Source organism: Eschrichtius robustus, chromosome 9, assembly GCF_028021215.1.
Source record: "Eschrichtius robustus isolate mEscRob2 chromosome 9, mEscRob2.pri, whole genome shotgun sequence".
Classification (NCBI taxonomy): domain Eukaryota; kingdom Metazoa; phylum Chordata; class Mammalia; order Artiodactyla; family Eschrichtiidae; genus Eschrichtius; species Eschrichtius robustus.
The window spans coordinates 48,961,634-48,984,192 of NC_090832.1; the positions used below are offsets into that span (position 1 = coordinate 48,961,634).

At 44.8% G+C, this 22,559-nt stretch overlaps 1 protein-coding gene across 3 annotated transcripts in view; it reads left to right on the plus strand.

The window, feature by feature from the left end:
• Nucleotides 1-22,559, plus strand: part of FYN (FYN proto-oncogene, Src family tyrosine kinase) — a 204,970-nt gene that overhangs the window by 171,776 nt on the left and 10,635 nt on the right. For 2 of the 3 annotated variants that reach the window (XM_068551228.1, XM_068551229.1), the window contains 5 exons: nucleotides 405-569; nucleotides 3,804-3,983; nucleotides 5,833-5,909; nucleotides 6,002-6,155; nucleotides 20,759-20,890. In XM_068551228.1, the coding sequence (XP_068407329.1) occupies nucleotides 405-569; nucleotides 3,804-3,983; nucleotides 5,833-5,909; nucleotides 6,002-6,155; nucleotides 20,759-20,890 (708 nt within the window). Of the gene's footprint in view, nucleotides 1-404; nucleotides 570-948; nucleotides 1,105-3,803; nucleotides 3,984-5,832; nucleotides 5,910-6,001; nucleotides 6,156-20,758; nucleotides 20,891-22,559 lie in introns of all 3 variants that reach the window. The other variant, XM_068551230.1, reaches the window with a different exon arrangement.

The window sequence follows — 22,559 nt, forward strand, 5'->3', positions numbered from 1 at the left end:
GGGGCAAAAGACAGTTGTGCTGACATTCTGTGGTCCAGATGTGCCTTTTGAAATCAGCAGAGGTATTTGCAGAGTTCCGGAAGGCATGTTATTAGCACACTGGGCTGAAAACACTTTTCTTATTCAGTGAGCACAGAAACCAAAGTGGTCTGTATCTGTATATACATATAGACTATATTAGACCCGGGGGTATGCAGTCATCCAAATATAAAACGTCCTCTATTCTACCTCCAACGAACATGTTTCAGCTTGTGGTGTCTAATCTTCCAAGACGTGTATAGTTCTCTGCTGACATAGCACTGTTTTGAGTAACGCTGTGTGCTGGCTGGGTTTGTGCACCTCTAAGTGTTGTTTCACGTGTTTGCTTTTCTTTTCCCCTCCTGCTGCTGTCCCTGCCCCATCAGAGAGAGCCGCAGGCCTCTGCTGCCGCCTAGTAGTTCCTTGTCACAAAGGGATGCCAAGGCTTACCGATCTATCTGTCAAAACCAAAGATGTCTGGGAAATCCCTCGAGAATCCCTGCAGTTGATCAAGAGACTGGGAAATGGGCAGTTTGGGGAAGTATGGATGGGTATGCTGAGACTCAATTACTCTATTACTAGCTTTCTTGTTTGGGAAGTCCCAAACATCAAAGATGGAAGGTGAAAATAAAGACTTTTTGGCCAAGGAGAAAATGTGAATCACTAATAATTTTGACTTTGATTTCAGAATTCTGGTCAAGATTGGAAAATGGCTCAAATGATACTGCTATATGAGCCTCAATTCATAAACCAGTAAATGGTACAAGGAATATTCTAGCCTGCACCAAATGCCTTCATTCCCAACTGCAAATGTTTGTGGAAGGAACTCAGTGTCACCCTAAAGGGCACGTCACCTCCCATCTTTCCTAGTGCATGCATGATTATGGATTATAAGGACTGTGTTTTCTTTATTAATTCCCTTTCCTGTAGAGAAAGCTGATGGTTTGTGTTTTAACTTAACTGTGATTGCATCGAGTTGTACCCCACAAACTTCTGGATTGGCTAAAGATGCTTGGGAAGTTGCACGTGATTCCTTGTTTCTGGAGAAGAAGCTGGGTCAGGGGTGTTTCGCTGAAGTGTGGCTTGGTAAGGCAGAGGGCACATTTTGTTTTGGCTGCATCTCAAAGCCAGTTCAAAGAACAGTTTTGAACAAAAACATATACAGCCGTTGGGACCAAGATGCTTAACCTGGATAGCTAGATGGGCACAGACCATCCAGATTATACCCTTCTATCCTACTTCATGTGGTTAATTAAGGCACGCACAGAACAGGAAACCAGTACAATAAGACTCTGGTGTTTCCTCTTCCTCAGATGTGGGAAGGTAAGATTCTATAGCTGGGCTAATGCAGGGGAAGACCACGGACTTTTTTTGCTCAGTAGCCTGGATTTGAAGCTTTTCTAGCTGATTAACCATGGGCAAGGGGCTTATTTAATCTCCTTGAACCTCAGTTTCCTCATCTGTAAAATTGGAATAATACCTACATCTTAGGATTGTCATGAGAATTTCATGGAGAGTGTGTTTAGAGTCCCTTGCGTATAGCAGGTGCTCAGTAGACACATGTACTTCTCTCGTAATTTGGTTGTCGTGTCATTGATCAGGCCAGCTGCACTGGCCCTCCCCACTGCTTTTGTAACACCCTGAAACATCTGTCAGTAAGATAATGTTGGTGCTTACAGAATCCTGCTTCTTACTTTCTTAGAGTCAATTAAAAGCAATATAGGTAGGTACCTGTTGATTTGTGTGGTATAGGTATCTAGGTGTGATATGCATTAAAAGATTTAATACAGTTAAAGCACTTAGAACAGAACCTGACAACTAGTAAGTACTACCTATAGAGAAAGGGGGAGAGAGAGAGAGATACACACTCAGATATACACGTGTATGTGAGTATGCATATGCTATTATAATAAGTATTATCATTATAATTGTTTTCAGAGTCCACATTATTGTGTCCATCTCTGTCTGGAATTTAACTCTCATATTGTAAAATATATTTGTATGGCCTTCCTCTCCCTCATCCCCACCCAATTTATAATTGTATTTGTGGGTCCTAAGGATTTCAATGCAGTCACTCATAAAATCAGGAAGATTTAAACCCTATACAAAAATTTATTTTCAAACTTTGTAATTACCAATTTTAAATCATTACACATGTTATTAGGATTTTGTTTCCTACTGAACATAAAACACCATGTTGGGGCAGTTCAGGTTCAGGATGGAAGGCTGTATAAGTAACCAGGTTGTTATTAGAGAGGAGGATCTCACTCTATTTAAATTTTGGGGGTGCTAAAACACTCACATAGACCACTTACGAGGTGTCAAATTTCCCATTTACGTTTAAGTGGTCAGTCCTCTGTAAGATTTGAATGAACTCTTCTTTAAACCACTTATTCTTTGATAATTTATATTTTTGTAGATTGCATGCTGTGATTTTATGAATCATGTTTTTAACAGGGTAACAAGAGTTGCTCCACTTTATAGAATCTTTTAGTTCTAAAATCAGTTATATTAAATATAAAGTTAATTCAAACCAGCCCTCTTTTCCAAATAGAAAACAATATAATCTTAGTAGATTTTTCTGTTTCCCTTATAAATAGTTTTAATTCAAAGTCATAGGACTAATAATGGATACACATAGAATTTAGATTTTTTTTCTTTAATTTTGGTGCTGAAAGAGACTGGAGAGAGAATCCAGTTCCATTTCTATATTTTACAGATGAGGTAAATGATGGTGATCATAAACCAGGCCTGCCTCTGAACTCCTAGATTTTTTTTTAAACATGTGAAGTTCAGGTATCTCTATTCCCTCTTAGCTGCTGTTTAATTTTTCCAGTCTGTCTGATAGAAGTCACTGTTCTTGTGGCTGACCATCAGTAAGCGTGAGGAATTTTTCTTTACTGGTTGAAGTGTTGGCAAGTGGACCGAGAGCTTCTTGCCAATGCTTATCAGCACACTTAGCTCAGCTTTTCAAGGACTCAGTCAAGCAGCTTATCCATTGCTGACAACTAAAAGTCTAGAGGTAATCTCCAAACATCCTCAGTGTGTTGCCATGTATTTTTAAATGGCACACCCCATAAAATAGAACTTAGTCTAATTTCTTCCATGCTCACTCTACTGCCTAAGGGATGGCTCTTGGATGGCCAGTCCTGTTCTAACCCGTAGACTTTCATCCTTGTAAAGAAGTGTCCAGAAAGTACTAGGGATCTAACGTACAACAGGATAAATATAATTAATGCTGCTGTATGTTATATATGAAAATTGTTTAGAGAATAAATCCTGAGTTCTCAAGAAAAAAATTGTTTCTATTTCTTTAATTTTGTATCTATATGAGATGACGGATTTCACTAAACTTAATTGTGATAATCACTCCATGATGTACGTAAATCAAATCATTATGCTTTACACCTTAAACCTATACAGTGCTGTATGTCAGTTATATCTCAGTAAAACTGGAAGGAAAAAAAAAGATGTATCCATCCAGAGCTTTTGATACAAATTTGTAATCACATGGCTGAGCCAGAAAAGGAAAGTGATATATATCAAAATCACAAAAAAATTTTTAAAAATTATAAACCATGATATAGCCATAACTAAACACATTTTTCCTGTTGAAAATACTTGACAGAGTCCTTACATTTGATTGTCTTTGTTCAACAAAAAAAATATTTTAAGTTTTTTTTAAGTTAAAATCCGACTTTATGCAAATAGCTACTCACTAAACAACTTTTTTTTCCGTCAAAAGAGGATCTTTGGTTTGACTTGATATTGTGGGGTGTCTGCAGGTACCTGGAATGGAAACACAAAAGTAGCCATAAAGACTCTTAAACCCGGCACAATGTCCCCTGAATCGTTCCTTGAGGAGGCACAGATCATGAAGAAGTTGAAGCATGACAAACTGGTCCAGCTCTATGCGGTGGTGTCCGAGGAGCCCATCTACATTGTCACCGAGTATATGAATAAAGGTCAGGCCAGGCCTCTCGGGCTCCCCCTCACGGGGACCTGCAGGCTTTTTTTGGGGAGGGAAATGGAGCTGCCTGCTTGCTTTTTTCCTCCTTTCTCCATGAATCAAGCATTCTTATCAAGACGCACAAATTGTGTGCTCACTAATGAAAACATTTTAAGAACAGTCTATGACCTTGAATTTGCCCCCCGGATTCTTGTGAAGCGCAGTACCTTTTGCATGCTGCACGTGTCAGGAGTTCCATCTTCTCTCCATAATTAAAGAAATTCATTTCTAGTATCAGGGGTGATACAGAGAGCTATAATAGTTTGCTGTTATTTGGAATGCCAGAGCTTGTGTTAAAAATTAAATTTTTTGCAGGGCTGAACAATTAATATCAGACACTGATCTCTGGGTTAAATTTAGTCTCCATCTTTTCAACATCTTTTTTTTTTCAGCTCCCTTCTTAAACATCAGACGTAGAAAGACATGCTTTTAAAGAGCACATTTTAGTCTCATTCTTTTTCTCTCTTTCTAATCAAAGCAATATTGTTGGGGATAAGGCCAAAGATCACTTTGTTTTGGAAAAATAGATGAACCAAACAAGAAACAGCCTTAAAAGGCAATTCGTTGTACATCAGAGGACACCAGTGTAATTTTTCCTTTCCACGTACTTTCTTTTAAAATATATTTGGAATTATTCCCTGAAAGATTGTTTGTCCTTTGTACCCAGGGTTATTTGGTAAATAACTTTGTGATTAAAGCATGAAAAAAGTCACCAATGATCACATGAGCCTCCAGCCTCTGCCTGTGATTGTTTCAGCCCCAGTGTTCATTCTGAGCTCCTTAGGCTGTGTCATCACAGTGGCTCCGAAGCTCCAGCCGTTTTGTTTCAGATATCTTTTAAGGCCTGATTGGCCATGATCTAATGTGGGGAGCTACCTGCCCCACCCTGTATTCCTCAGATACTCTTTTCTTGATTTAAAATCTGTCAATAAGCTGGGCCAATGATTCTAAACTTTACTTTGTATCAGAGTCACCTAATGGGCTTCTTAAAATACAAGTTTCTAGGCCAGAACTCCCAAGTTGCTGATTCAGTAGATGTGGGGTGGGACCTGAGAGTTTGCATTTCTAACTAGTTTCCCCGGGGTTGCCATTCTTGCTGGTCCAGGACCACATTTTGGGAACCACTTGGCTGGGTGCTCTTTTCCCCACTTCACTCTTGTTGGGGTTGCTGATTGGGAATGAGATTGAAGTGGTGCAGCCTTTCAAGATGTTCTTCCTATGACATAAAGGGAATTGAGTCCTGTTTTTTCTAGTTTTAATCCCATTTCTGGTGTCCCTAGAAATGGAGTCACCATAGTTTTTTCTTTAAAGTTATCAACTTTGTTTTTATTTATTTATTTATTTATTTATTTATTTAAAATTTTTGTTTATTTTGGCTGCACCAGGTCTTAGTTGCAGCACGTGGGATCTTCGTTGCAGCATGTTTTTGGTTGCGGCATGCAGGATCTGCAGGACTTCTTAGTTGTGGCATGCGGACTCTTAGTTGCGGCATGCATGTGGGATCTAGTTCCCCTACCAGGGATCAAACCCAGGCCCCCTGCATTGGGAGCTCGGAGTCTTACCCACTGGACCACCAGGGAAGTCCCACCATAGTTTATTTTTAAAAGGTAAAACTGCCGCCTTCCAATGCATAGATTTTCTTCTGCCCTGTTTTTTTTTTTTTTGTGTAAACCTTTTTTTTTTTATCGATAGCACTATTTCATTTAATTACCTCGTTACTTCTAATAAGAAAACCAAATACAGCCCTTCGTCGGGAATTTTTATCTTTCAAAGGAAATCAGAATGGTTTTATGTTTTGTTCATAGGAAGTTTACTCGATTTCTTAAAAGATGGAGAAGGAAGAGCTCTGAAGTTACCAAACCTTGTGGACATGGCAGCACAGGTAGGCCCTGTGGTACCTTGATTCCTGCCTTAGATTTACTGACGTGTGAGTACATGGAGCCACATGTAACGTGTGTTCCTCGGTTTCCACAGGTTGCTGCGGGAATGGCGTATATCGAGCGCATGAATTATATCCACAGAGACTTGCGGTCAGCAAACATTCTCGTGGGGAATGGACTAATTTGCAAGATCGCCGACTTCGGATTGGCCAGGTTGATCGAGGACAATGAGTACACAGCAAGACAAGGTGGGCACTTGAATGAGGAAGGCTCGTGATCACATCCCACCCAGCCCTTCCTCCCTCCTTCTCTTCCTTCCTCCAGAAAATGTTTGGACTGTCGTTCTTTGGCTGGGTTCTTCCTTCTTGATCTGGCGGGAATCTGACAGCTCTGCAGGTGGGAGACTGTGGTGGGTTCAGTGCGTGAACGAGATGTTGCTTTTTGGTGCGTGAGCGTCTGCTGATGTCCTCCTGGCTCGTGCCACCCTCCTCCCTGCACCCAGGCTCGGGACACTTTGCCTTGGGAGGAGAGGGCTGCGGAAGGCCAAGAGAGCAGTCGAGTAGTAGCTCAACACTCCATCAGAGTCTCAGCCAGAAACAGAAGGCACGCTCATTGGAGAATTTAGTAAAGGAGTTATTTACAATGGCCTGGGCAGGGTTTAGGAAAACTGACAGGGCGTGATGCGGCATCCCAGAGCTGGTAACCGCATCAGAACTAAGAACGAGCAGCTGTGCAGAGAGGCCCCCTCGGGTGGAGATGGGCAGCTGGGGCGGATCTGGGGGGTGCGTGGCCGAGCTCACTTTTCAGCCCTCCTCCAGATCTTCTGCCAAGCCCCACTAGAGCCAGCGGTCAAAGGAGCCCATTGACGAGTCCTGATGGGTCCAGAGCAGGGAGAAGACGAGTAGAAAGGGGATGTAGAGGGCCGACAGAAGAGAATAACTCAGCCCCTGGAGAAGCTCCACCTCCTTTAATCATCCCCTCCATCCTGCCCCCTACAAAGATTTATGGGAATTAACCTCTACATAAAATACATCTCAAACCAGCAGCCACTCGAGTGGGACAGCTTTTCAGATGCTTCTAGAGCACTAGATACTGGGGAGGGAATTCCCGGCGTTATTTCCTTTCTTCCTGGAACCTCACGTAGTGGTCAAAGGATAAATGTGTGGAACTAAGTGTGCAGTTTGCAGTCAATGTAGGCTCCTCATGGAAAAGATAATGCTCGTGTCTGACAGAAAGGGGTCACCTTCACTGTTATTGTTTTTAACCAAAGCCTAGTCATTCCGAGCAAGGCTGAGCAGTGACCGGAGTGGATTACAGGGCAGTGCTTTCTGCTAGAGGTTATCATGGCCACCTCTGCCATTCTTCTTCTTTCTTTCCTTCTTTTTCAATTCTTTCATTTCATGCCAATTCTTCCCTCCTTTTATCCTTCTCAGCAGTCTCAAGTGATGAGGAAAAACGCTAAACTAAGACCTTGCCTCTCACAGATGCTGTCCAAAGGCTAAATTACAGGTCGGTCAGACAGCTCGGCTATTTGAATTTCCCCAGCACGTGGCAGTTCTTGTCCTGGAGCCAAATGCCCACACAACAAGCAACACACACACACACACACACACACACACACACACACACACCTGGAGCCAAATGCCCACACAACAAGCAACACACACACACACACACACACACACCTGGAGCCAAATGCCCACACAACAAGCAACACACACACACACACACACACACCTGGAGCCAAATGCCCACACAACAAGCAACACACACACACACACACACACACACACACACACACACACACACACACACACACACACACACACACACACACACACACCCACCCCTTGGTCTTTCCTGATCCCCTCCATAGGGTCTCCCACATGAAGGACCTGCTTATTTAACCCTTTCCTCTCCTGATTTGAATCATCACAAAAACAGGAACTTAGAGTTGCTCTGTATTTAGGGTTTTTTGTTTGTTTGTTTTAAGGTCTAAGTTAACGACAGGATCATTGTTGAGAAAGCAAATGTCAAGGCGATTTAATCTTTGGATCTTTGGAATGTATGTAAAAACAGGGGCATTTAGGACTTTGTATAAAACTTGCTGTAGGTTTAGGTTTGTGTATTAAATAGAAGAAAAACATATCTGTTCAAATGCTCCCAGTATTGAGGGTTTAAGTTGAACAGATTATTATCTGGAGGAAATTCACGTATAAATTTGACTGCAAAGAATTCATAATTGTTGCGGTTTTCATGTTAATTATTTCATGTTAAAAAATTGTTACTGCATAAATTAACACATTCTTTCATGGAGAACATATTTTAGAAAGATTTGTTACTTTAATAACTCTTTGTGTATTAGAAATCCCAGATGCCTGTACTAATTAAATATAATCAGATTTTGGATTCAAAAAGCACAGTAGCCATTTAACACAAACAAGCAGGCAGCTAGGCTGAGAAACACAGTCAGGAAGAAGTGGATCCCTGTTTCTTTCAAATTTTGAATTTCACAATTCAGAACTGTGAATTCAATTCCTGTCTTTCCTTTGTATTGCAATGACTGGGGATTATCAGACTCAGAACGCCAGCTTTCCAGCTCAAGGGCTCCTGCAGAATTATTAATCAGCCTCTTCTGAGGCCCCTGTAATCCGGTGGCAGATCAAGGCTGATCTCGCCATGAGATGCCCTCCCTCTGCACCCGTCGGCACATGCGTTTCTTGTTCTCTGTCAACAACAGCACTGCAGTTCCCACACAGTGTGCTGTGACCTGAACAGCAAATGTCAGGGGAGGAGGGGAAGAAACCCTTTTAATTATTGAATTTAATCTAATTCTTCCCATGCTAGAGAAGCAAATCATCCTTTGACGAAAAGCAGACCCCTTTCCAGGGCAGCCATTGTTTTAAGCTCTGAGCAGGAAGCTCGTCTGTTTGAACTGACCACGCCGCCGCCCGTGCCACGGTCAGGGCTGCTGGTCACGGGGGTGTCTGCTGAGAGCCCGGGGCTCCCCCGCAGAACGCCCTGCCCTCGGCCAGGTCCCAGCCCTCCTTCCTGCTGAGCTGAGGGCTGCATGCCTGAGCTGAGCCTGGTTCCAATCAAGCCTCCCAGATCCCGAGTTTGGTGCACTGCCGTCACAGGCAGAGAGGGCCTTCATTTGTATTCCACCGCGCACCCGGGCTTCCACCGGCTTTTCCGAGAGGGATGCTTTGTTTACGTGCGTGGTCACAGCGGAGCCCCGGGGCCAGGTTAAGCGCAGGGGGAGCGGGTCACACTGCTGGGAAGAGGCACGTGGGTGGTGCAGACCGTGTTATCCTCGGAGAAAGGACATGTGGAAGCCAAAGACTAAAAGGAAAAGAAAATTCACCCCTTCCTCCCCCACTCTTTCATTTCAAATTAAAACTGTTTGCAGGGAGGAGGTGGACTCATTCCTTCCATCCGCATAGTCCGGCTGCCCCCTGACTCTGCTCCCGGGGGCCGGGGGGTGGGGGACAGATGGGCCTGCTGTAAGCCCTGGTCACTGAGAGCCCACTTGTCTGAATACCTTTCCCGTTTCTCTGAACTGGGCGGTCACGTTTTGTATTCCGTGTGGGTCTCTCTCTCCTTTGTGCTGCCTTGAGCAAAGCAATTTGGCAGTTGTTTCTGAACGGTCAGAGCAAGTCCTTGGTCTGTGCACCCATGTTTCTTAGTAATCATCAAGAAGGAAGCAGATGGTCACCCTCTGTGATTTTAAAGTGTGTAAATAGGAGCTACATACTGCCAGCAAACATCAAAAATGTCACTTGGCTTCCTTGTCTTGCTTTGCTGGCAGAAGGAACTCCTGCATTTGCATCATCCTGATAATCAGGGACAGACAGTGCGAGTGAAAACTGTCCCATGTTTTGAAGGAGAGCGCACAGCAGAATGGGGCTGGTCTCCCCCAAGGCACGGGCCGGGGGCCGGGGGAGTGGTGTGGAAAAGCAGCCCAAGGTGGTTATTGTCTTCTGTACATCGTCTCTTCCTTCCATTTCTTCATGACTCCCAACCAGACCCTCAGTATGGCCACCAGCTGTTCCCAAGCAGTATCTCCAACCCCAGTGCTTTTCCTTGATGCCTAGCAGACTTTGTGACATGATGTCAGACTGACCCAGGTCCAGTGCCCCTACAGGGGGTGACTGGATTCTTGAGGTGATTTCTGTGTTGAGCTAAACCCCAGACATCCATTTTTTACTTAGCTCTGAATTCTCACCACCCTGAACAGCAGCATACAGATGGTTCCAGAGCCCTACATGCAGCTTTCTTACCTTTTGTTCTGGATAAAAGATCACAAATGTGGTGTCTGTCATACTCAGGCTATGAATCAGAGTTTTTGTTCTGCCTTTGCTGAAGGATAATTGGAATTATTCAGCACTTTGGTGTTCTAGAACAGCAAGCAGGGCTCCTCCTTTCCTCAGCTCCACCCAAGATAGCCACTTCCACAAGTACCCCCCCCGCCACATACACACACACACACACACACACACACACACACACACACACACACACACACACACACACACAGTTGGCACTTCAGACAAAGTCTTTTTTTTTTTTCGTTTTTCTTTTTGGCCATACTGCGCAGCATGCGGGATCTTAGTTCCCCAACCAGGGCTGGAACCCGTGCCCCCTGCAGTGGAAGCACAGAGTCTTAACCACTGGACCGCCAGGGAAGTCCCAGGCAAAGTCTTCCTGATGAGTCTTAGATCTCCTTCCTGAGAGCACAGGGACCAAACACCCATGATTTCAGGAGATGCTAATTAATTTCATTCCTTACTTTTGTGTTGCAAGTGAGAGTTATCCTGGGTTGTCATTGGTCACCATTGGGAGGAGGGTGATGGGGAAAGGCAAGCAGCCCGAGCTCCTCCCCTCACCTTCTGGCTCCCCCATAGATTTGTAGAAGAAATGTCACAGCCTGCTTTCTGTTCTCCTCCATGGCACTCAAGGCACTTCTGCCCCTGCACAGTTTACCTGCCTGCCTGTCCTTCCTCAACTGCAGGACTCCAGGACCAGTGCCTTGCCTCCAGCCTCATCCCCCATTCTCCTGGGTGCTGGGTTTGCTCCCCTCTCTCCTCTAGTTGTCCTGATTAGGCTTTTAATACCTGCTGATGGACCATCTACTCCTTCCTGTCTGGTCCTCGATTTGGGGCTCCCCTTGGGACTTGGCTCATCCCTCTCAGCCTGAATATTCCTTCCGTGAATTCAGCCACACTAGACTTGGGATCCATGCCTGACTAATCAACCCTCGTGTTTGCAGCGTGTTCAGGCCCTGCCTCTGGTCCTGGGTTCTTGTCTTCCTTAGCCGAACTTGGTCCTCCTCCACCCACATCCCCAGTGGGGAGAGCACTCCTCCCTACTCCCCACCTCCTTCCTTCTCAGGCTGCCCGCTCGCCGTTATGCATTTCCGATGGAATATCATCTCAATCCATTGTACCATTTACTTTTCGTTTATTTTTTTTTTTAAACATGGTGCTAAAACCTTATGAACCTAAAGTAGAAATTGCAACAGAATGTGTCGCCAGGAATAACTGGAAAACACACAGTTGTATTACTCCAGACATGTTTGGGAAATTCCAAAGTCATTCCTTTGGCCTCATGTGAAAATTCTGAGTTTTGCTTTGCCAGGTTTTATTGGGTTTGAAATCATTGTTTTGTTTGAATAACCACAAAGTTCCAGGTCAGATCAGCTTTACCTCCTTCACAGGATATCCTGCCCTAGTCCTGCCTTGTTACCCCTCCTTTCCCCCCGCCCCCCACCAATATAATCAGCTTCCTGTTATTGGAATGGTTCATGGTTTCTTTTATTCTCCAGGGTAACTTTAAAGTTGAAGTACTTCACATTATTTAGTACTGGATGTAATAATTTGCAGAGTTTGAAGCTTCATAACTAAAGAGGGTTCTGGGTGGATCTTTGGTTCAGAAAAAGAGTGTCTGTTGTTGATATTAATGCCTTTCCTCCTTGCAAATGCTATTAGGGCACCACTTGCATTCTCTGTAGGGAGGGTTTGGCTGCTTTTACTCTCCATTGGCTTTGCCTTCTCCACCTTGGCCCAGGTTTTAGCCATAGGGGATATTTTCAGGGCTGTGGAATTGGCCTGGTCACCATGAAAAAAAAAAAAGAGAGAGAGAGAGAGAGAGAGAGAAAAAAAAGGCTTGACAGTCCACCTCTCCAGTAAGAGCCGGTGATGTGAGTTACCCACCACCTGCCCCCCACCCCCACCCAGGCCTCTCCTGGCCCCTTCCTGGAGCCCCAGGAAGAACCGAGGGTCACATTGCAGCATTCTCATGTGGCCGCCTCTACCCAAGCCCCCCATCTCTGGGTACTTCCTCTTCCCCTCTCTCCTGAGCCGTCTTGTTCCTAAAGCCAGCACCACAATTTAGCTTTCTGTTGGGTTTGCCTGTGAGCTCTGTCCCACAGCTGCCTGGAATGTCCTAGGGCAGGAGGTGACTCCCACTGTGCTGGGGACTCGCTGGATGCTGAGTAAGTTCTCAGTGATTGGTTGCTGAGTGTATTGGGTTTTCTTCATCCTCCTTCCCTCCCTTGAAGTTTGGAGAGCTTTGGCTGGCCTGATGCAACTCAGTGCCTTTGCATTAAGATCCAAGTAAAATAATAGGTGGCATTTATTTAGGTATAATGAGGTGCCAGGTGCTGTGCCGAGCCCTCTAAATTATTTATAATTCTCATCACAACCTCATGAGGTTGTCATCATCCCCAGTTTACAGACAAGGAGACTGAGACTGAGGGGGCTTTTAAATGGTCACCCAACAAAGCCAGTGTGCACACCCAGGTCTGCCTGACTCTGGAGCCCCTTTCCTAGATGACTGCCCTGGCCTTCCACAAATGACCAGCCCAGCCCACAATTTGACGTCTTTGCATTGTCTCAAAGAATATTCGCTCCCCGTTTCCTGGCTGACTTCCACATGCATAGTCCAGGAGGCGGACCGGAGAGTGCAAGTCTCTGCAGCCTTCATTTGAGCATTTGAAATGCTACTGCCATCGCCTTAATGCACCAAGATGCATAAAGTACTGTCAGTAACTGAATCAAGTGAGAACTGTTTCTGTTTAAGGCAGAAGAAAGCAGATTGCCTGGCCCCTGGGGATAAAGGACCTTCATTAACTTGATTGGGACCTGGGGGTTGGGATGAGCCGTCCTGACCTAATGAATTTAGCTGGTCATCCTGTTTTCACTTAAAAACCAAGAGCCTTCAGTCAGACTGTCCTGGAGTGTGGTGAGGAGGATTTGCTTCCTGTAACTCTAAGGGTGAAAATAATTATTTGTTCCACAGCTGCAACGTGTCACTCTCTTCTTTGTTCCGTTTGATTAAATTTGTGTAAAGGAAGAGAATCTCTGTGGCCTTCAGTGTTGAATAAATTGCTAGGTTGACCCTTTAGCCAATTAAAACATTTATTGAGCAGTGGCTGTTTAACCAGCCTTAGGCACGGTACTGTGGAGAAGATCAGTATAAAACATGGTCTCCAACCTCAAAGGATTTACATTCTATTTAAGGAAAGACGAAATACCTAGTAGAGAGACGTGTTGGAAACATGGGCGTGGCAGTAGTGGTTGAGTGTTTGGGGTCTGGAGCCAGACTCCCTTGGCTCAAATCCCAGTTCCACCATTTACATGCATCCTCTGGCATATCGTTTTACCTCTGTTCAGTTTTCTCATCTGTAGAACAGGACCATTATTGGTATCTGCCTCGTATGTGTAAAGCACTTAGCATGACGCTTGACAGTTAGCAAGCCCTCAATATATGTTTAGCTATTGTGGGAGCTACTATTGTCAAGCATTAAACTGTTGTTTATAGCGCTGATTCCCAAGAGCACTGGTGAGAACGATGAAGGCTGGAGTAGTCACAGGTGACTTGATGAGGGAGGTGGGACTTGAGCTGAGCAGGCGGAAGGAGAGATGACATTTAGGGTATGTTAATGTAGAAGAGGCAAGTTCATGGTTATGCTGAGTGCAGGGTACAGGTTACGGGAAATCAAACTAGGCCAGAGTAACTGTGTGTTTGGGGCAGCAAGAACCAAAGTTGAAAAGATACATGGGTCCTAGAAAACTGGGTGGGGGATTTTGACTTAATGCAGTAGGGAACGCTGTATGGTTGCCGGGGAGGCAGGTGTGGATGTTAGGAAGCTGAGGTTTAAAAGGATTAATTGGAAAGACAATGAGCTGAAAGCAGGGCACCATGGCTCGAGGACCAGAGGGACGAGGACCCAAATCAGGTTTTGGCAGAGAACTTAAACAGGAAAGGGGAAGTTTGAGAGACTCGTCAAAGAGGGAAACAAGAGGCCTTGGTGATGGATTGGATATTGGGGTTTAAGGAGAGGGAGAAGTCCCAACCGGCTTTCAGGTTTTTCACCTTGAAGCCTGGCAGAGTAGGAATCTGACCCCCAGAAAAGGGCTGGTAGAAAGGAACTCCATTTGCATCCTAGAATATTAAAGTGAGAATCAACTTTGTCAGTCATCTAGTAAAATTTTCCACCTACAAGAATTTCTTTTATAACAAACTGTCTTATTCATAGTAAAATGATTTAATGAAAAATAAATTTAGATTTGTAGTTGCCACCTTTGAGATAAAGGCGGGACATCCTAGAGGCTTTGTCCCTTTGACGTTTGCAAATTGAGAACCAAGACTTCAGATGAAAGACAGAGTCTGTCCAGTGTTTCCCGCCCAGTTCACACAGAGATGCCGGGCAGGGTTAGTCATGAGAGAGGGCATGTTCCCCCGGGGAATCAGCAGAGAGAAGGGTCTACAGCACTTAGGCCTCTAACACACTTGGAATTAGAGAGAGGGAGACTGAGGAAAAGCCTACAGCAGAGACAAGAGAAATGCCTAGAAAGAAAGGAAGAGCATCAGGGAAGAATAAACTCAGAAAAGATCATTCATGTCTCGTAGAAATGTTTGAGCTTTACAAAGTGTTGGAGTATGCTAAGTTTCACTCCTTTGTTTCTGAGATGATTTGTATTACCCAAATGTGAAAAGTGTGCTAAAATAGCACAAATGTGACTAGAGCCACAAGTTAAATAAACATGATGACAGAAGTGACAATAGACACATCATCTACCCCAGGGGTCCCCAACCCCCGGACCGTATCAGTCTGTAGCCTGTTAGGAACCGGACTGTACAAGAGGTGAGTGGCGGGCGAGCAAGCGAAGGTTCATCTGCTCCTCCCCATCGCTCACATTACTTCCTGGACCAACACCCCACCACCACCCCAGTCCGTGGAACAATTGTCTTCCACGAAACTGGTCCCTGGTGCCAAAAAGGTTGGGGACCGCTGATCTACCTAATTGCTAATAGACACCCACAGGCCTTGAAATGTCATGATGCTTTTCAAGAGTTTTGAAAAGTCAAAATGCTTTTCACATTCTGGCTCATCACAGATCATTCTCTAGGTAATAACGTGTTATTTCCATGTTTTAAAGACAAGGAGAGGGTGAGGTAGAGGATACTCACAGGCCCCAGTGGCTCCCCACCACACCCAGGTGGGATCCGGAGTCCTTAGTGTGACCTGAAGAACCCACAGAATCTGTGCTTGTAGCCCATTTTCTTCTTCTTTATAGCACTTGTCGCTGTCTGACATATATAATGGCCATTCGTTTGTTTTATCTCCTTCCCAAGCTAGCCTGCAGGCCCCCTGAGAGCAGGAGGTTGCATTCACTATGGTAGCCCCGGCACTAAGGACCATGCTAGGCACATAGGAAACTCCAGAAATACTTAACGGTAGGAAGAGAGAGAACAAAACCAGTCCAGCAGGGGTGGGGTCTTTTGTTGTCTTGTGGACAAACTTTGATAACTGAATAAATCCACAACTCTCTCGTTTCTCTTACTTAAAACATGGGTGGTTGTTAACCTTACTCTAAAGACCAGTGAGGTTGAACGATTGCTATCCAGTCACCTGCTTCCATCCCAGTCTGTTAAAAAAAAGGATTTTCCACTTTCTTTTGCTGTGAATGCTCCAAGGCCTCTGGCCACCTTGTCTTTCTGCAGCTCTAACCACCCAGCTGCAGCCCCAGGCCCCTCAGAGAGCCAAGTCCAGGATTCCCACCACCTCAGACAGGTTCACTCAGACCCAAAGGGGTTCTGAACACACTTCATCTGGCACTAACATCAGGGTTTTTCCAGGTGTTTTTAAGTTTCATTAGTGTGTGACAGATGCTTTTCTACTGTAGTTGACAGTTGTCAAACACTTAAAAGCGCACCCAGATGGTGATAGACAGTGACATTGGTCACTGAGGACAAGGCGAGGACTCGCCAGAGAGCAGGGAACTGATAATAAGCCCCATAAGGAACCGAGGTTGTTCAGCCTGGAAGGGAAGGCCGGACGGGCTAATCAGTGTCCAGTCACTCATTCATTCAGCACCCCCTTATTTAGTGCCTTCTATGCATGAGGCACTGGGCTCAATACTGAAGACATGGTGGCCATCCAGAAAGACATGCGCCGGCCCCCAAGGACAGTCTCTATCTATGGAGAGAAACGCACTTCTGACAACTCACATGCTTACTGCACTTAAATGGTAACAGCTGCAAAGAACCAGACACTCTGGCAGTGCAGAGCTAGGGAAACTGCCCCAGTCTTAGTGCCCGGGCCAGGGTTCCCGTGCCAGAAGCACTTAGGCCAGGAACAAAGGAGAGCAGGAGTCGACCGTGGGGCAGGAGTAGGGTGGGACTTGCAGCAAAGGCAACAGCCTGCCTGGAGGCCCTGCAGCAGGAAGGACTGTCAGAGAAGGTCATGGGGCCAGTGAGGCAGCAGAGGAGGTGAGGCTCAGGATAACAGGAGGAGGCTGGGGAGTGGGAAGGAGGGACCAGATTGTGCATGTGGGCCCCAGTGGAAGGCAGTGCAGGAAGGAGGCAGGTGGCAGGGAGCAAGTGAGGACTGGAGTGCAGGTAGTGAAGATGAAGAGGGACAGACACCTTCAAGGGTGTGAAGTAGACTCAATGTGGACGATGCCAAAGCAGGAGAGGCCGAAGATGACTCCATGAAGATCTGTCGAGCTCCTCTAGGTAGGCTCCGTGCTGCTTATCTGAGTGCACAGTGAAGAACCAATAGACACGGCATCCAGAAGGAGTATTCTCAGCATTCTGGTGTCCTCACTTAGGCAGCTTGCAAGGCAGCAAACACTGAAAAAGCAGCAGAATCGTGGGGAGGATAAATTTTGGATATTGTGTTTGAGAGGCCCTATGAGGTCCCAGTGGAGGCTCTGAGGAGGGAATTGGTTTTACGGGTCAGGAACTCAGGAGGGGAGGTCCTATCGGATGATACAAATGCAGGCATCACTGGAGTCAGGATAGTCGTTGAAGCCACGGGAGTAGAATCCCCCTGTTGGTCACAAAGCTGATGGCCACTCGTTTCACATCTCCGTAGACTTTAGAGAAGCAGGTTTGAGGTATCTATAAGAAATGATTATTTAAAACACTGCTATGTTTACTCGACACAGAAAATGATTTAGCCTGAGGCTAGCTGGTCCTCTTGCTATTCTGGGAGGTAAATGACCAAAGTACAAAGATGCTCTACCTGTAGAGTGGTTCCAGGACCTGGGTCCCAATGACAGCACCAAGTCAGGCTTTCAGCAATGAGTTAACCTTGGGAAGTTGGTAAAATCTGCAGACACTGCCTGGAAAACATCAGTGGAAAAGATGCTTTCAAGTCCATACATAAATACATATAGATTATGTGTGGCCTTTGTCTGTTGGCTTAAAAGAATCCTAAACTGTTTAATTCAGTAAGAAATAAAAACTAGAGTGATGATAATTTCCATATTTTTTAGTTCACCTAAACATTGAACAAGCACACTAAGAGTTTCCAGGTCCTTCATAGCCTGTGGTGTCAGTGGCACAGATCATCATACCTGCATCGGCTGCTGTATTTCCTCCAGTGAAGTACAGAGGAGAGGAAATTGTGTTGGCATCTAATCCTGTTCCCAAACAAGAGAATTTCAGGAAGAGCAAATCAGCTAGTTACATGACAACACCAAGTTCTTTGTGGTGTAGGTGTCCTGACATTGTCCCCTTTTTTCTACAAATCCATACCAATTAGAAGACAGCTTTGATCTTGGCTTTATGCCTGCTGTGATATCTGTGAAAAAATCTGAGGGAGGAGAACTTTATTTTGAAGGAAAAGGCAATGTTTACACCTAGGAGGTCCTTCCTTCCAGGCTTCTGAGGTTTCCTAACTTTAGGGAGGAGAGAGCCCATCTAGCCCCCAGCAGGGTGGTACCCTGGGCAACCTTAGGGATGCTGTTCTCATAGACTGGGGTTTGCAGTGTGCAACCGCATGGCCATTTGCGGAGACCCCTGGCCAAGCCCCAGGTGAACTCTCCCTGATGTGGATCTGCATCTGTACCCTCAGGAGGGGAGAAACCAAAATGAGGGGAAATTGAGGTAATGAGATGAGTAGAAGAGTGAGCATTGATTAGTTCTTCTCAGTTGAAACCTCACTTAATCACTAATAGCTTATCACTGCTTTAATTTAACATTTTGTCTTCCTTGAAACTGTGAGTTATCTTTAGAGAACCTTCTTTTGTCAACAGTGGCTGCTATTTTGAGCCCAAAACAAAGTAGGAGAAATCAGACAAAGACATTCTCCATTTTTTCTCCTCCAAAATGTATTAGGTGTAAATACATTGCTTATCTTAGAAAGAAAACTAATGCAAAATAAATTTATGTAAATAAGCTCCTGCTCGTAAGTCAAAGCACATATCTACAAATGATTTCCTATCAGAGATCCATTACAACCTTTGTTTCAGCTTACATTTTGAAGGTTTATATATTATAGTTCTTGTTGTAGATGATACAATGAGAAAATAATAAAGCAGACTAGCACAACTGACTGATATATTGATAATTGCTTTTTTTAATCTGAAATTATGAAATCTTCTCTCAGAAAATCCAAAATGACTTTATCCCAATTTTAAATAGTTTACTTTCAGCAACACTCACATCTTGAGCAACGTGGAGTGATTCCAAGAAGGGAAGAAAGGCTTTTTTTGCTTGTCATTTTATTTGCAGGATTTGCGTCTGCACAGTGGAGAAAAATGTTCTATTTGCTTCGGAGACAGACATAGATTTCCAAGCCATTTGGCTCAAGAGATGGTTTAAATAGGAATGAATTTAATATACCTTTAATTCTCTGAAATAAGAGAATTCCAGCTGAGGTTTGGTCCAGGGCAAAGTCGGCTCTCGACACTGAAGAAAATCTATCACATTAATCCCAGAGGCTCTGAGTCCAAAGCTGCGTGAACAGAATGCTGGAGGATAGGAAGTGTGAGAAGAATGCTTTGAAAGAAACTTTAAAAACAAAATGACTGTTCAGAGAATACCAGACCTTGCAACACTTAAGCAAAGATATAAGTAATTATGCTTGAGAAACATAGCTAATTAAAAATAACTCGATGCATAAAAGGAAGAAAAACTATAGAATAACTTCTCTGCTCCAGTGTTAATGTGAGATGCAATGGAATAAAATAGTAGGATTTTTTTTTTTTAATTTCATTTCACACGGGCATAGAAGAGATGGAGAGGAAAATTATATTGCCAGAAAATGCCAGGGTAGATTTGCTGAAGATGTTATCATGTACTGTATTTAAAACAAAAATCTAATTGCTGTAATTTATCATACCTCTGGTTATTAAAACCCTGCTAATTCAAAGATTTTAATCATTTGCCAGTTTTACACATAATGGCTTTTCATAGAAGATACTGTGAAAATTTCTCATTTTGTCAGCCTTTGTATGATTTTTTTTTTTAGGAGTTCCTAAGTAAAACTAACATGCTTTAAACATATAATTGTGTTTACATCACTAATAAAAATTGCCTGTGTTTCCCTTTCAGTTTGTTCAATGAAATATCTGAAACTGCTTTATCATTGCTGAGCCTAATGTGTGAGAGCGCAGGCTGCTGAATCAATTTTAATTCCCCGTATATACATCTCGCTTCAGAAGAAGCAGGGTGGACCCCACCCTTCCTTTTTGATTAGAGAAAGGATTCTTTTAATCGGAGACATTTGAAAGAAAAGATTCTACTCACTTTGGCACAAAATTTGCTTCTTGGTCTTGAGATATCAGACTCATAAGACAGTCATTGAGATAAAACCACTGTTTAAAAACAAACATTAGATAGTACCCTATCTGGCTGGTAGGGGAAAGGTAGGGAGGTAAGCAAGGGATCATACAGTGCAGAAGAAAAACCTATCCCAGAATTAAAGGTGGCCACTATCAGGGGAAAGGGTGGAAGGAAGAAAGAGAGTGTACAGGGGAAGTAGCCAGAGGCAAAGTCATTTCTCTGCTGTAGAGGTAGGAGGCATTGGGGAAATACAGCCCATCTCAGCTTAACACCTGGGCTTCAGCAAATTGTCTCCACCCTGGGAGAAGCGTGGTGGCTTGATCTGGTTTTTATGTACCTCAGTAAGAGCAGACTATGGTCTTACATACTAAAGGATTCTTGAGAGTAGCAGTATGATTTAATACTATGTGCATTTATTAAAGTATAACTTTATTTGAAAGCAAAAGGAAAAATATATAGTTTCCTAAATCACAAGTTAGCCCTACCTCCAGACCAAACCTATGTCTTTCAATAGGTTTGTAGATTCAAGTTCTAAAGGCCAGAACTTTAAGCGGCCTTGAAGCCCAGCCCTTTGATGGGACTTGCTTAAGGTCGCAGAGCCAGAAGCAGACCCCCCAGCTGCCCAATACTAGTCTGTGTCCTGTCTCCCCTCCTTCCCATCCTCCTCTCTGAACCTGATCCCAGGAAAGCACTTCCACCTGCTCTTCCTTCCCAGCCCCACGCCCAGCGCCATGCTCTCTGCCTGACAAGTAACCGGCTGTTCTTCCTGCAGGTGCAAAGTTCCCCATTAAGTGGACAGCCCCCGAAGCAGCCCTGTACGGGAGGTTCACGATCAAGTCTGACGTGTGGTCTTTTGGAATCTTACTTACAGAGCTGGTCACCAAAGGAAGAGTTCCGTACCCAGGTAAGGGCAGGGCACAGCAGAAATGGGCCTGGGTGGATGCTCTCCCAACACCATTTGGGGAACCTTCACCTCGTTTGCCTTCTAAGCCCCATCCTCAGCTTTCTGCCAAGCATGAGTTTGAAGCACATGGACAGGTATTTAGCCAGAGAAAAGCAGAAGTGGGAGCCCCCGTGGTATGTAGACAAGCAGCCACCGTGAATCGTGTGCCAGGATTAATGCAATTAGTAGCTGGTGAACGCTTCAGTCCACCCCAGTTCATGGGTTCTCTCCCCTCTCAGGAAGAGTGTGGGTCCCTGGCTCCCAGGGCAGAAATGTCACTGGCAAAACCTCCACCCAAATGGAGTTTGCAGACACTTCTGGGAAAGAGGAGAAAAGCCCTCACTGCTTTCTGATTACTCTGTAGCACTGACCCATGGAGTGAACCTGGCAGGAAGATGCCAGGACCTGCCCTCTCTGCAGGCCCCACTCCAGATGGCCGGAGACAGCAGAGGCACATGGGAAACGCAATTTAGAAGCCACTCACTGCACGTTTCTTGGTTTTGTTCTCTGTGGGGTTTTTTGTTCGTTTTTTTTGGGGGGGGGGGTGTTTTTGGCCATGCCATGCGGCTTGCAGGATCTCAGTTCCCAGACCAGGAATTGAACCCAGGCCACGGTAGTGAAAGCCCAGAATCCTAACCACTAGGCAACCAGAGAACTCCCTCACTGCACATTTCTGAACAGTTAAAATATGCTCTACAAAAGCAAGTATAGTGTGAAGACATTGGAGATTCTTAAGCCCTGGAATTTTTCTGGATTATCAGAGTCATGCTCTCCAAAGAAACCATGGGTTTTAGGTTATTCTCGCTTGAATTCATTAATTTAGACGGATGGTGACATAAAGGATACTCATGCCATTTTACCGCCTCGCTTTAGTGGTTATAGCGCAGGGGCAATCTGCTTTCTGAAATGTTAAGGACATATTTTTCAGTTACTGTTGAGTGAAGAAAGAACCTAGCTCCCCATCATTCCCCGCCTAAGAAAGGAGCTTTTAAAAATAAAAAAGCAGCGATAGAAACGATAGTGGAGATTAATGAGGAATTGAGGACTCTTGCAAATCCTGGGTTTGTAATCATATCTTCGCAGTCAGAGGAGCCAGCGAGGGCCGATTAATTTGTAGTCCCTTTGTTCCCTTTTTATGATTGTTTCTGGTCATCTTGGGAGAATGCAGAGAAGTAAAGAAGATCTCTTTCTGGGTTGGTCGTAGCCTCAGGACTCCTAGGAGAGCCAGGTTGGCACAGAGGCAAAATTGACAAATTCCCTGTCTCTGAAGCACCAGCACTGGGCGGTTAGAGATGCGGGCGGAAGGCAGTTTTATTGATGCTGCGGCGACTGCTGCCCCCGGTATGCACCAGGTGGGCAGCTGCTCTGGGAATAGCCAACGAGCACGGCAGAAAGGGCCGCCCTGGAGGGGCCTGGAGCACAGCACGGGCATTTTTGAATTGCTCCTCAAGGGGGAGAATGTGCGGGTCTCGGGATTTTCAAGATGTGAAGGCACCTCTTTTTTTATTGTCTGAATTTTGAATGAATCTCTTCCTGAGTCCCCCAAGTTTCCAGCCACCCGATGTGTTAAACGCAGCTGTGGGGGAAGGTTAATGTTTTGCGTTTCTGTGAAGCCTTTCCTTCCAGGAAG